Source organism: Alligator mississippiensis, chromosome 8 (genome assembly GCF_030867095.1).
Source record: "Alligator mississippiensis isolate rAllMis1 chromosome 8, rAllMis1, whole genome shotgun sequence".
NCBI classification, from domain to species: Eukaryota; Metazoa; Chordata; order Crocodylia; family Alligatoridae; genus Alligator; species Alligator mississippiensis.
In genome coordinates, this window is record NC_081831.1 from 78,695,790 (window position 1) to 78,708,542 (window position 12,753).

At 46.1% G+C, this 12,753-nt stretch overlaps 1 protein-coding gene across 1 annotated transcript in view; it reads left to right on the forward strand.

Annotated features, from left to right (window-relative positions):
* The window catches only part of MCF2 (MCF.2 cell line derived transforming sequence), an 86,118-nt gene that overhangs the window by 13,700 nt on the left and 59,665 nt on the right, over nucleotides 1–12,753 (forward strand). The window contains exons 2-4 of the mRNA XM_059733126.1: nucleotides 6,379–6,447; nucleotides 7,430–7,544; nucleotides 11,162–11,252. Of these exons, the coding sequence (XP_059589109.1) occupies nucleotides 6,379–6,447; nucleotides 7,430–7,544; nucleotides 11,162–11,252 (275 nt within the window). The remainder of the gene's footprint in view (nucleotides 1–6,378; nucleotides 6,448–7,429; nucleotides 7,545–11,161; nucleotides 11,253–12,753) is intronic.

Here is a 12,753-nt window from a genome sequence, read left to right on the forward strand (position 1 = left end):
GTTTTAAGCCTGAGAGCCGTTAGACTCCTGCTTGGGGAAGATGTTGTTTTGTAGCCTGAGGAAGCTGCAGCTCATGAACTGTAAAGGTAGCCAGGGCCAGCTGGGTCACGAGCAACTTGCTTTCAGACAGGCAGTGTTCGCAGCACTCGAAGGTATCGAGACTTGCCGTCATCAATATTTTAATACCTCTATTGTGCCTCTTTAGCTGGGTAAAGGTAGAGACTGCAGCGTTTGAAAAGTTCAAGGTAGACGCTGTTGAATTTCTTTTTGTTCCTGAGTCAAGTAGCAACAATTGTTCTCACAGCCTTTAAAAAAATCCAGCAAGATGCACAGGCTGTACATCCTGCATACATGCACTCAGTCCTCGGGACTTTTGGGGGCCTGGGCACAGGCCTGAAGTGACCGAGCAGGTGTATATGGTGTCGCGTGACTGCGGCTCAGTTGAGCAATCCTGCTCATGGCACGAGGCTCAGCTGGCGCAGCTATTTGCCCGGGTAGTATGTACAATGCAAGAGACTGCTGTTGCAAAAGGCTGTTAGTAGTAACTGGCACACACATCTTCCTGCTTTCTGCAGCAAGAATTGCTCATGCAATCATGATTGCAGCTTATCATGCATTTTGCCTACTTGGGTGCCCAAACTGGTCTAATCAACAGCCTCGGGAGGGGGGACAATTGTTCGGTGTGACGTATGCAGCTATACTATTCGTGCCTGTAGGATGTGGGCGCAGCAGCCTGCGGTCCTAATAGCCAGGCTGTGATCTCAATTGTAGTGGTGCAAATCCAGAATAAGCCTATCGCTTTCAATGTTCACAGACACATGGGGTGAATTAAATTTTTCCTGAAAATGAGACGCGGGTGTATGTTGGCCACTTCTCTCCGGGTTTTTTTAGACGATCCCTGGTCGGCATGCCACCGTTCAGCTCCACGTGCACCTCCTGAGACCGCCCGAGCCCCCAGCCCCCTAATTCCTGCAAGGGCACACTTGCAAACTTGCTGCAAACTGGGTAGCAACGTTGCGTCTCAGCCCCAGATTTACAAGGCTGGTATTCCTTTAGTTTGGGCATTTAGGGAGGGTGGCTTTAATAGGGCAGCTTCTCGTGTCTCACCTTAATTAGGATGCTGTACAAATTGGATGCCAGCATGCAGGTTCGGCCTGCCTCCTTTCAGCAGCAAAGGGGGACCGTCGTGTCGTTGAGTTACCTGCCAGGCTGAATATGCATTATCCCCACTGGAGGTAATGCTGAAATTCAGTCTAGCCAGGCTGCATAGGTTGGGTTTGGTGGGGGTTTTTCTGAGCTCTTTAGCCCTTTGCTTTCCACAGGCAAAACAGGTCCCTTGGGTTGAGGGAAACCTCCCCCTGGCCAATTGTCTGGGTTTGCCTAGTGTCATTTAATACCCATACTAATCCAAGTGCACAGCCAGTCCTTCTCCCGTACACACCTTAACCCATGTATCCCAGCTCTGCCTCCTGGCTGGAGGTGTCTTTTTTAAACGAAAAGCCAGAGATCCTCTATTGTACCGACTGGTTTTCTTGCATACGTACCGGCCTCCGGCTGCTTTACCCCTCCGTCGAGGAAGCGCACACACCGTCTGCAGATGCTTCCTCAGCCTGACGAAGGATGTTTGTGCCCAAAAGCTTGCTAAGAAGAGTTTTTGCAACTATTTGAGTTGGTCTAATAGAAGATATCAGATTTACCCAAAGATCCTCATCTGCCTATTGCTAATGTAGCATGACTCAAGTACTAGTGAAGCAGGCATGTTCACTTCGCTATGAGACTAGTCCCACTTCCCTGTGAGACGGGGCCATGTCCCGTGTTAGAAATGGGAACCAGAAGAAGGGACAACAAATGATTCCCAGTGAGTACCGAGGAAATCTACCTCCAAGTTGGTTTAAGTCTTTCCTGCTGAGCTATTTTAACTTAGTCCCTGTTTATGTAGTTAATTTACACTTGAAACTTGGCCTGCAGAATCAGTCTGTCTCGACAGATGTTTCGTTTTGGTACAAGGCAGAACAGATGTGGCAGGTGGAGCAGAAACTGGATTTGGCGCAGGGTGGTCAGGGCATGCTCCTGCCATGTGGCCACTTCCACTCTTTGCTCCTCTGAAAATGCAGTTAAATAAGATAAGACAGCTGTGCCAGCAGTGGTTTACCTGGGCCCTGCTGGTGAGGGCACGCCAAATTGGGCAGACGTCACATCCTTGTGACAACCAGGCTGTTGGCTGTGCTAAGGGGACACCCATTCAGTCTCTGGTTTTGACTGGGGATTTGGTTGTGGAGCAGAGGAGCCCTTCTCAAGCCTCCTTTGATCCCAACTTTGAACTGTGTTGGTTTTCATGAGTTGATGTTTTCTGACCCCACCCCCCAAAAAAGTTCCCATCACATCCTACCTTATACCCCAGAGCCATCCTAAGGCTATTTGCCTGAGCTCATTCATCCATAGCTGGCCTGATGAATATATAACAGACAGGGAAAGAGGATACCGTGGGCCTTGACCATCGGGCAAACTCTCCTTCATTAGATTATTGATGCTCATCTGACCCCAGTGGTCTTTCCTGCTCAAGTGCAGCGGGGCTAGACCTCATGATCCTGTAAGGTCCCTTCCAGCCCCTAACATCTGTGAATCTATGAAATTAGGAATCAAAATCTAGACGCTGATTTAAAGTCTCTGTAAAGTACGGAGGCAGGTGGATGTCGACCGCGTTGAAGGGAAAGATTTCTGAGAACGGGCTCCGGCCTCGCAGCCTGGCTCTCTGCAAACGTCCCTCTGGGATACAGGCAAAAAACCGAGGACTCAGCAAAATATCCTGGCCTGCACCAAGCAAGCCTGCTAGGACAAAAATAGATTTCTCTCTATTCCTGTAGCGGCGTGTTCCCCTTCTGCTTCTCTCTCTGCGGAGTAAAGATCTCTGGGTTTTTTTCCTCCCTCTTGATTTCATGCGTCCTCAGGATCCCTGTGCCATACACCGCTCCCGGTGGCAGAGGATGCTCTCAGGTCTGTCCCTTTGCATCTAGGAAGGATTTGCAAGAGGTTCAGCTGGGCACACGCGTGAGCATCGGTGACATGGCATTGCCCTCCTCCGGTTCAGCGCAAGGGGCACGCTGCTTTGCCTGAATGCTGCTCTAGTTTGTAATGTTCTTCAGGGGAAAGGGCTTTACACCAGGTTGCTATTTTTAGGTTTTATTTCCTAGCTGTGCTGCTCTGATACTGTCCAGCTGAGAGCTCAAAAGGCAGCAAGCCCCATTTACAGAGAGATTTGTTGCCAGATCTCCAAGGCTGGTAGGGGCAGGCAGATGTAAGTAACCCAAAGGGATATGGTCCACGGCACAGGTGATAGTTAGATGCCTATATCCCATTAGAAGTCAATGAGGTTTCATAGATTTTAGGGTCGGAAGGGACCTATTGGGTCATCGAGTCCGACCCCCTGCCCCGGGCAGGGAAGAGTGGTGGACTCCGCTGCCCACATTTCTCCAGGCCGATGGGCACCTGTCTCTTGGTTGCAGTGCTTTGCCCAAGGCAAAGATGAGGTTGGCTAATGTGATATTTGGAGATGCCTTAAAGGGTTTGATTTTCCTGTCCGCCCCCAGTTGCGGTCTCCGTTCCTATTCCAGGATCTATCTCTACATCCAAGCCCTCAACAAGAGACCCAGCCCGGTCCTTTCCAGCAGCAGGCCACGTCCTTCTCTCTAATAGCCCCATTCACCTTCCTTCTCCATGACTGACCCTTCTCTCTCTCTTCGTAGCTCATCCACAAATGGCAGGGGATGTTGGTTTGTCCCGTGGTACGGTTGTAGTTGGTGTGTTGCTCCCAAAGTTGGCCCGTTGACAAAGCCAACTTTGGGAGCATTGACAATGGGCAACTTTGGGCCCGTTGACAAAGCCAAAGCTGGAGTCTTAAGAGTGCAAACCATAGTCCTGGCCAACAGTTTCTTATGGGTGGCCTTGGCCAAGACTTTCAGTGGCTAGCAGGTATGGTTTTATGTAGTTACTTGGCTTTGACCTCAAGGAGTGATGGGAGGATTCGTTGGATAGTGTTTGGACCTTTCTTTGAGCACGAAAAATGCAGCGTGCTGTTGAGCGGCAGGTTGCCCTGTGGGATGGGGACTCTTCCAAGGCATGGGAGACCTGGGTCCGGTTCCCAGCGAGCAGCTGTGTCGTCCGCTGGCTTGCGTGGTGTGTGCAGCCCAGTTCAAGAACGCAAATGAGTAAGTTGTTCCCTGTGAAATGTTGACTCTTGAAAAGGGATGGTTTAAAGTGCTTGTCTCCACCCTTCGGTCTACTCCCAGTTGCTAAACAGTGCTCACTCTCGTAAATCCAACTTTCCCCCGGTGCTTTCCTTCCACGACACGGGAGCATGCCGTGTGCAGTTGTTGCTGTGTTATTTTCATCCGTGGGATTGCTATGATTCATGCACAGCAGTTGATTACCTAGAGAAGATTTGTATTGAACAACTTGTGCCGACCTCTCGACTCCCCAGATGTTTGCCTTGCACTCCTTGCACGGACATAAAAACTACCCGTGTCTTGTCTCCAGTAGGAACTTACCGTGGGCCAGCTCTCTCGGTGGCAGCACACACCCCAGGGAAGACATCGCCTGTTTAATGCACGCTCACGGAAGCCCTGCGTTGTGGTTTTTTTTTAATGTTGACATAGCTAAGTTGGCAAATATTGCATTATTTTGTTTGCATGTGCAGTGCCTGATATGGAGGCAGGAGCCAGGGGAAAGCTGATCCCCGTGCTGCTGGATCTTGCTGTACAATCCAGGCCTGAGGCGCTAAATTCATTGGGGCACAGACGATGCTTTTTCCTATTTTCTGTGAAGTGCCTGTTGCCCTCTCTGGGTCATAGAAATAATCAGGTGTCTTTACTTCTGAGCATACACAACACGAGTCTGAACTTGCGGGCTGTTCCTGGTTATTCCCCTTCTACCTCATTTGATGGGAAGAATTTAGGAAACACATCATTTAAACAAAATAGCGGTGGTTTATTTGAAAATGCTGATTTCTTGAAGTATATTGTGCGTCTTTGAGGAGGGTAATATAAATGCTTTCGTCTCCATAAACGAATCCCTCGATAAGTAGGACTTTTGCCTTGCGTATGTATTGGCTAACGTTTTGCGATGAGGTCAGATCTTGCAGAAAAATGCAATACATACCAAGTTGCACAAGAAGATGCTTGAACTTTTGTCTCCTGCCTCCTCTATTCCAAAGGCTGTGCGTGCATCATATCCTTTGGTCAGAAACCCAGGTCTGTATTAGTGCTTATTCATTTATTAAATGTTGGGCTTTGCTCAATATGAAATTATTTTCAGCTGGGGCAATTATTAAACGGATGTAAAGACAAGCTCTTCACTTGACTCGTCCTCTGATGAACGACAGCGCTAATGAAAGCTGATCAAAGTAACCCTGCAAAAGCCAGCAAGAATAATGAGGCCAAACCTTGATCCCATGGAAATCAACAGAATATTTCTCCTGACATCAATGAGACGAAGTCCTGAGTCATTGAGAGCACACGGGACGCTTTCAGTGAATGAAAGTAAAAATAGCCAGGCATGCAATGTCAGAAAGGGTGCAGGCTTAAATGTTTCGTGCATTCATCCTATTTACGCTGCCAGGGACCTGCAGTATATAAGAATATACATGTTTCTTTTAGTTTGGACTAGTGCAAATTGAGTATTTTTGATTTTTAGCCATCATTGGCTATGCCCTCATAATCTATCCAGCACATGCCTGCTTTCTCTCTCTCTCTCTCACACTATAATCTATATAAAATCATGCTGACGTGCCAGACTGGTACTGCAACAATCACAATATGCTAAAGGTGGCTTTACAGCAGCCTCTTCTATTTAATTTTAGCAATCTAATCATTGTACATGAGGACAATCATCTCTCTAATGCATGTGGCGCTGGGCCACGCGAGATCAGCTGGGCTGACTTCAGGTTTATTTGCTTTGGCTGTGCATTCATTAAGGAACTTGGACGTTATAAAATTAAGGAACAGGACATTATTAAAATGCCCGGTAGACTTTATCGTGCACCATTCTCCGCTACCAGCAGCAACCTGCAAGCTCGTTGTATCGGTGGTGCTGGGAAGTACCAGAGGGATTTGCAGAAGGGGGAAATAAAACTGTAGTCTACTTAAAAAGAGATCAGGCTGACCATCCCCTATAGCCCAGTTGAAAGAAGGTAATAAGACACTGGTTATTCACCTTTAACATGACTGATCATTGGTCGAATTGATTAAATAAAGAAATTATATGTACCCAGGGAAACTATTCTTGGGTGTGACCTTTCAGTGTTTAATTTCATGAGGCAGAGATGAGTGGAGGATAACTTCCCTCTTTACACTATTAACCACGTATTTGCTTTGCTTTCTCTAGAAGCCGCGGTTCCCATTTCTGCAAAGGACATCAGCGACGATTTGCTGAAGGAGTTTGCTTTCCTCTCTGGTGAGTACGGTGCACTCCTTCCTTCACGGTTTCCATGCAAGGTAATTAAATACCCCGAATGAACTTGTTCACTCTTTGGCAAAACGATGCCGTACGGGAGATACACATCAGGTTGTCTCCAGGGCCACTGGGAGTAGTGTTGTTAAAGCGTTGTGCTGGCTTGAAAGAGGATCTTCGGTTTCTTCCCCAAGCTAGGCTATAAAATATTATCTTTACACTTTCCAAGCAAAACAGTCTGTTGCTCTGAAATATAGTTGTCATCTGGTGGCCAGTTCACATGAACTTACCCTTATGTTCCCGGCTTCTTTGTTATCACACCCAAAAGGTGCTGTAAGGAGATTAAGGGATATATCTGGTAAAGAACCAGCATCTAATGCACATGTGAGAGTTGTGCATTGGTGTTGAAGGCTAAAATTTGGCCTGTAATACTGAATTAAAACCAATCCAGGGGGGTTTCTTAGTTTTCACTCCATCCTGCTCACAACAAGCTCCTTAGAGAAGGGTGCTTTCCAGAGTCTTATTTAAAATCCCATGATTGTAAGTACTGTAAGCCCCGAGGGTGGATTTCTGCTTCCTGTTGTGTGCCAAAGTGACAGTGTTTGAGCTGCATCGGTGGTGTTTTTTGGCACTTCTCTCCAGGTAGCGATTCTACCTCTCCTGCAGCGTGGACACGTACGCATGCATGTGCAGCAGGCTGCACACTGGCCATGCAGCTGTGTACCTACATGTGCACGCCCGTTGTGGGCACAAATGTGCATCCAAGCCCTGACTTGCCCTCACTCCCCTCCCAGACACGCACTTACACACACACACATGGATGGCTCAAAAGGAGCAGGACAAGTTTCTGTCTTTAGCGTGCCAAGATGAATGGTTACAGGGGTAGATGAATATTTTCCGTTTTAAATTGTGCACGGGGGTTTTTCCACTGCCTGGCTTGTTTTCCAAACAGCGTGTACAGAGAAGCATGTTCTGTTATTTCTAGGTGGCCGAGGGAAAGACAACGGCTGGATAATCACCTTTCCGGAAAACTCCCAATTCAACAAAGTGTCCGAAGAGGTTTTTACAAAAGTCTTAACATACTTGACTTCGGTCCCAAGGTACAGCACTGCTTTCCAGCTTCAGTTGCCCATTGGCAAAGATGGGCACACCTGGTGGGGTGTCAGGCATGATCTGGGGTATCACTTCCTCGCTGTAAGCAACTTCCACTTGCAAAGCCAGGTAGAAGAAAAAGATTAAAAGGAGCTGAATGGCTTTGTAATGCTGAGCCGGAGCAGACATCTCCACTGCACAGTGCATTGCTGTATGCTTGTTCTGATCTGCAGCCTGGAAGCAGTATATCCTCAGCAGTGCAGTGCAGTGCAGTGATGTGCAGTGCTCCACTTAGGCTAATCAGTCATGCTTGTGCAGCTATGCTACTTCTAGGACCCGGGTTAGTATCTCTGCCCTCTGCTGCGGAGACGTACCAGCTCATTCGGCGCCTGCACAGGTATCTCTACCCAGTGCCACCCGGTGCAATGCAGATGTCACCGTTGTGTTCATTTACATATAGGATGCCTCCAACCCTATAATAAAAGGAGACTCTGTCTCTATCAATTGCCAGCTTGTTTATATACCATTAATTTACCCAATTAAAATAATAATTTGTGGCAGAGCTTTGCTTAAGCTTAGGTATGTATGGTCACTTAAGTCTGATGTGCCGCTGCTGAGTCATACGGTAATATTTTGAGGCATGCAAGTGAGAGAATTGCAACTAGGGGATAATATTTAAGGGAATAAAGGCATTTAGCTCCCCCATTGCACCCCTTCCTTTGCCACCGCACGCATGTCGATTCGTCTTCACCCAGCTGCCCACGTTCAGCACCTAGATTGCTAATTGTTCATTATTTCTGCTTCTCATTGCCTTCCCTTCACATCCTTTCACCTCCTTCTGCCCCAGCCCTCTCTCACACTTTGCTCAGATGTTTTGCCTTTGCTTCCTACCCTGCCAGGCAGCTCCATGTCCAGCAATGATGGAAACATCATCTTGTCCCGGCAAGATGTTTGATTCTCGTTCTCTTTACAGTAGGAGCAGGGCTCATCCCCTCTGCAGTTTTGCATCTGACTGTACATTACCACTACACTATTTCTATAATTGGTTGCACAATGGTTTTCTCCTGAATGTAACATCTGCTGTTCTGCATTGGTATTGCAAATAAATACAAGCGCCGAAACCATTCCATATTTTACTCCTAATTGGTCAAACCCTATTGAAATGAATGAGGGCGTGATGATTCAGATGTCTATTTAGCATTTCAGGGGTAACGGCTCAGAATGCATGTTTCTCTCATCTTCTTGCCATTATGGGAGCCTACTTGGTTTTTGACTGCATGCATCTGCTTTGACTACAGTGAAGCTGTACGGGCTCAGAAACCGGCTTAGTTGCAAATGGTGAGGGGTTAGAGCTTGAGTTTGCACTATAAAAGTAAGGAAGACTAGAAAGGAGCTGGAAGCACGCTGATGCTTCGCTGCAGTTATCCTTCTCCAGGAGGATTCATGCTATGGGAGGTAAATGAAATAGCACCGGGCAGTCCTTGGTGAGAATGCACTGATTTGGTTTTAGTGTCAAGCTAAAAGCGCTGCCATTGGACTGGAAACCTGATAAACCTGCAAGCCCTGGATTGCAAATGGCCAAAGACAGGCTCCGTTGGGAAGATCCACTTTTGCATCAGGTTACAGGACGTCCGGGCTGCCCGGGACTTTTGCTGTTTGTCCAGAGGGAAGCCAATAAAAACAAGTTAGCAGGTTGAGGGAGAACTGTCCAGTGTCCTTATTGGGCACATCTACACGTTCATTAATTCACAGTAGTCACTGCACATTTAATTGAGTACTTGCTTAATTAAATGCGGGGTAACTACAGTTACTGAGCAATAGCACGTTTTTTTTCATGACACTTAATGCGCAGTAGCTTAATAGTACCATACAATAGTATATTAGCACAGTTTTTGCCCGGCATGCTACTGCGCCGTGTTATTAGGCTACTGTGCATTAAGCGTCTTGTGTAGATGCGCCCATTGTGCCTCAACTAACTGTAGAGTCCCGGGTTTAGAGCTCACTGTGATGCTTCCATGCTGCAGACTGCGATCACTTCATATGCATTTGCTGACTCCTAAGATGATACAGTCTGCCTGATTCCTCTAGTTTTTCCTTTGCATTTCTTGCCATCTTTCTTGATGATGCAGCTTTCATGAATGGCATGTTTTGTTTGGGGCTTTTTTCAGTTTATTGATCGTTCCAAAAATCTGGTGGGAGGGGAACTTTGTTTCAGGGCAAACTGAGCCAAAAATCTTCTGAAGCTTTGTGGGGACTTGGGAAGTCCAAAACAATTTTTGATACAAGATAAAACGGCTCGGTTTTGAGCATGCTTTCTGTTTTCTAAATCCATTTGAAGGAAACGTCAAAACAGAAGGTACCTTCTCATCAAAATACCCAAATCTTGCATTTGGAAAATCTCAAAAATCTTTCTTTTCTGTATTTATTTTGACACTATTTAGCAAAACTGACGTGACTTTGTGAAACAGTTTTAGCAACACCAAATTACGTGTTTTCCCGAAGGGGAGGGAGAACATCTTTTTTGGTTAAAGCTTGGTCAAAATGTTGCTCACCTCTGGATGATACTCCAGACGTACCTGGAGACACCTCATCTGGTTTTTTATGTTTAAACTCCATGAATGGCACATGCCACGTACAACCTCGCACTAACTTCTCCTTTGTACTGGGGGGACTGAGAGTGTATAAAGCCAAGCCCAGGGGATCCCCATGATCTCAGAAACGACCATTGAAGGTGAAGGCACGTGTCACGTTTGCAGGGCGATTTGGGGAATGCATGCACTGAAGTTTATGCTTGCTGTACAGCAAGAAGACTTCTAATGCTGTCCTGTCTGGCACAAGCACTAATTTATTTTAGATATCTTGGTAAAAAGGACAATGTTGCATAAAAGCCAGGGAGGGAGCATCCCTTTAATGTGCATCTTATTGCCATATTAAGTGACTTATTTTTAAAAGAAAGCCAGCTTGCCAAATATTGACTGCCATGTTGTAGTCCTAAATAATTTGCATTAAAATCTAAAGCTGCTCATGCCAAACTCGGGAGTTTTTTACAGCCTGTTTGCATTTGGACCTGCGAATACCCACATCCCCAGGGACTTGTTTGCAGATGCCCTGCTCCGGTGCCTTCCGACAGCTGTGATTCCAATTTGTCATGCAGGCCGTGCTTCAGATGCGTCTTATCTGCAAATTAAACCCATGTAGGAGTTGAAAACAGATTCTCCTACTGGGTGATACTGTAGAGAAACAAAACCGTACCTAGGCACATGTCATCCCCAACAGAGTAGCATTACTGATACAGCACTGCTCCCTCAACTATTAAAGCTGGGATTTTGCAGAGTTGCATAAGGGAATTGGTCATCTGATTCTTAAATACAAATGACGTTGCCAATGAATAGCGAGAGCTTTGCCTGTTGCAAAAGTCAAGGTTACTATGGGATAACAACAAAGGCAGTGCATTGAATTTCTTTCTGAACCCCATGGTAGATGATTTTTTTGTTTTCTAATGAAATGTCGGTGCTTGTGGAAAGTGCTAGGTGTACTGTGTTCAGCTGCCTTCTCTTATTCCTGTGACTGCAAGGGTATGCTCTCAGACACTTACCTGGCCACTTGGTATTTTCTTATCTCATAGTCAACATGAATCTGACACCAAATTTATCCTAATCCTGGATAGAAGATTGGACACATGGACGTCTGTTAAAATGACTCTCCAAAGGATAGCAGTAAGTCCTTTCTTACAGTTAAATGTTGATTTAACGCATTACGTTGGCATGCATGTTATGTTCCCAAATTTGAAGACACAAGAAGCCCAGAGCTACGAGTGACTTAACTCAAGGTACTTCTTTGGTTCTTTTCACATCACTAAAATTCAGGAATGATCATGTTCCTAATTCGGATGTTTCAGTTGCTCGGGCATTTAGTTGATTGCTCATGCAGTTTAGCGCCTTGATCCGCAAGATGAATGTTTCAAGAATCTGGCACCTCACATTTCTACAAAGGTGTCCTGATTATTAGCTGCAAATGTATCTTATTAGCACTTTATTTGTATTTGAAAGTTTTAGATCTCGCAAAGTACATTTAAAACCACTTTCACGCTGTGGGGGGGTGTTCACATACATAGGTAGAGAGACATGTATAATCAGAAAAAAAAATCTATCATGAATGTTGTATGTACCGGATACGTATCGGTTTGTGTGGATGTGTAAGTATGTATAGAAATTGTGTGCAGGACCAGAAACAGTGGGCGCAAACTGATTGAAGATCCCTTCAGACTAGACATAAGGAAAAACTTTACAAGTCGAGCACCGAGCGTTTGGGACAGGCTTCCCCTAACATCCATCTGTGAAACTATGAAGTGCACACACGTGCACACAACGTAAGAAAATGTTTAACATAAACCTTCCATACATATATTTTATACCATTGGATACTGAACAAATCTCAGCAGTAACCTTTTTCCACTGCTCAGCCTTTTGCAAAATTGTGGGCATTTATATAGTAAATGGAAGTTGTACCAAAAAGCTCAGCGAACACATCAGATCTGAGCTGGCCGTACTACCGAGGGAGGTAAATAGAGGTGTTCCAAAAATGTCGGTATCGTCATCGTCTCTCCCTGTAATAAAAAGAGGAATTTGAGATATGTGGAGTTGCAGACCCGGCTGATAATAAGCGGCGAATGAAGCAGACAGAATTTACTGAGTATGACTTGGCTCCCGGGTCAGGTCTTAAGCCATAACACGTGTGCAGCTGCTGGCTGCAGCTGAACGTGGCATTAAAGATGTCGGTGGGCATTAAGGATACTTTTGGTGACGGGCACCATGAAGTCAGTGTTTCTACATGTTCGTATGTCCTGAAAGAGGTTTTCTTGTCGCTGTGAATATATAATGCCAGGTTCTCTTTGTAGGTTCTGATTTTTCTGTATGTTGCGTGTTCAAATAGCTACTTCCCAGTTTCACAGCTTGCTAATCAGTAAAGGAAGGGCTACACGGGCTTCGATGTTCAGGTTGTTGAATAAGTCGTGACTTGCAGAGTCCTGCTGCCCGTGGGTAGGTGGTGCCTGCAGGTATCTTCTGGGCCTTGCATGACAGCTGTTTAAATTGTTTGACAACAGGGTTTTCAAATGAAGGGTGTACTTGCCTGTGCTGGGTTAGCATCTGCAACGAACGGCTGCCCTGCTAGCTGAGCACGGGAGGGTGGAGGAAAGCAGGGTCTTCCCAGCCTAGC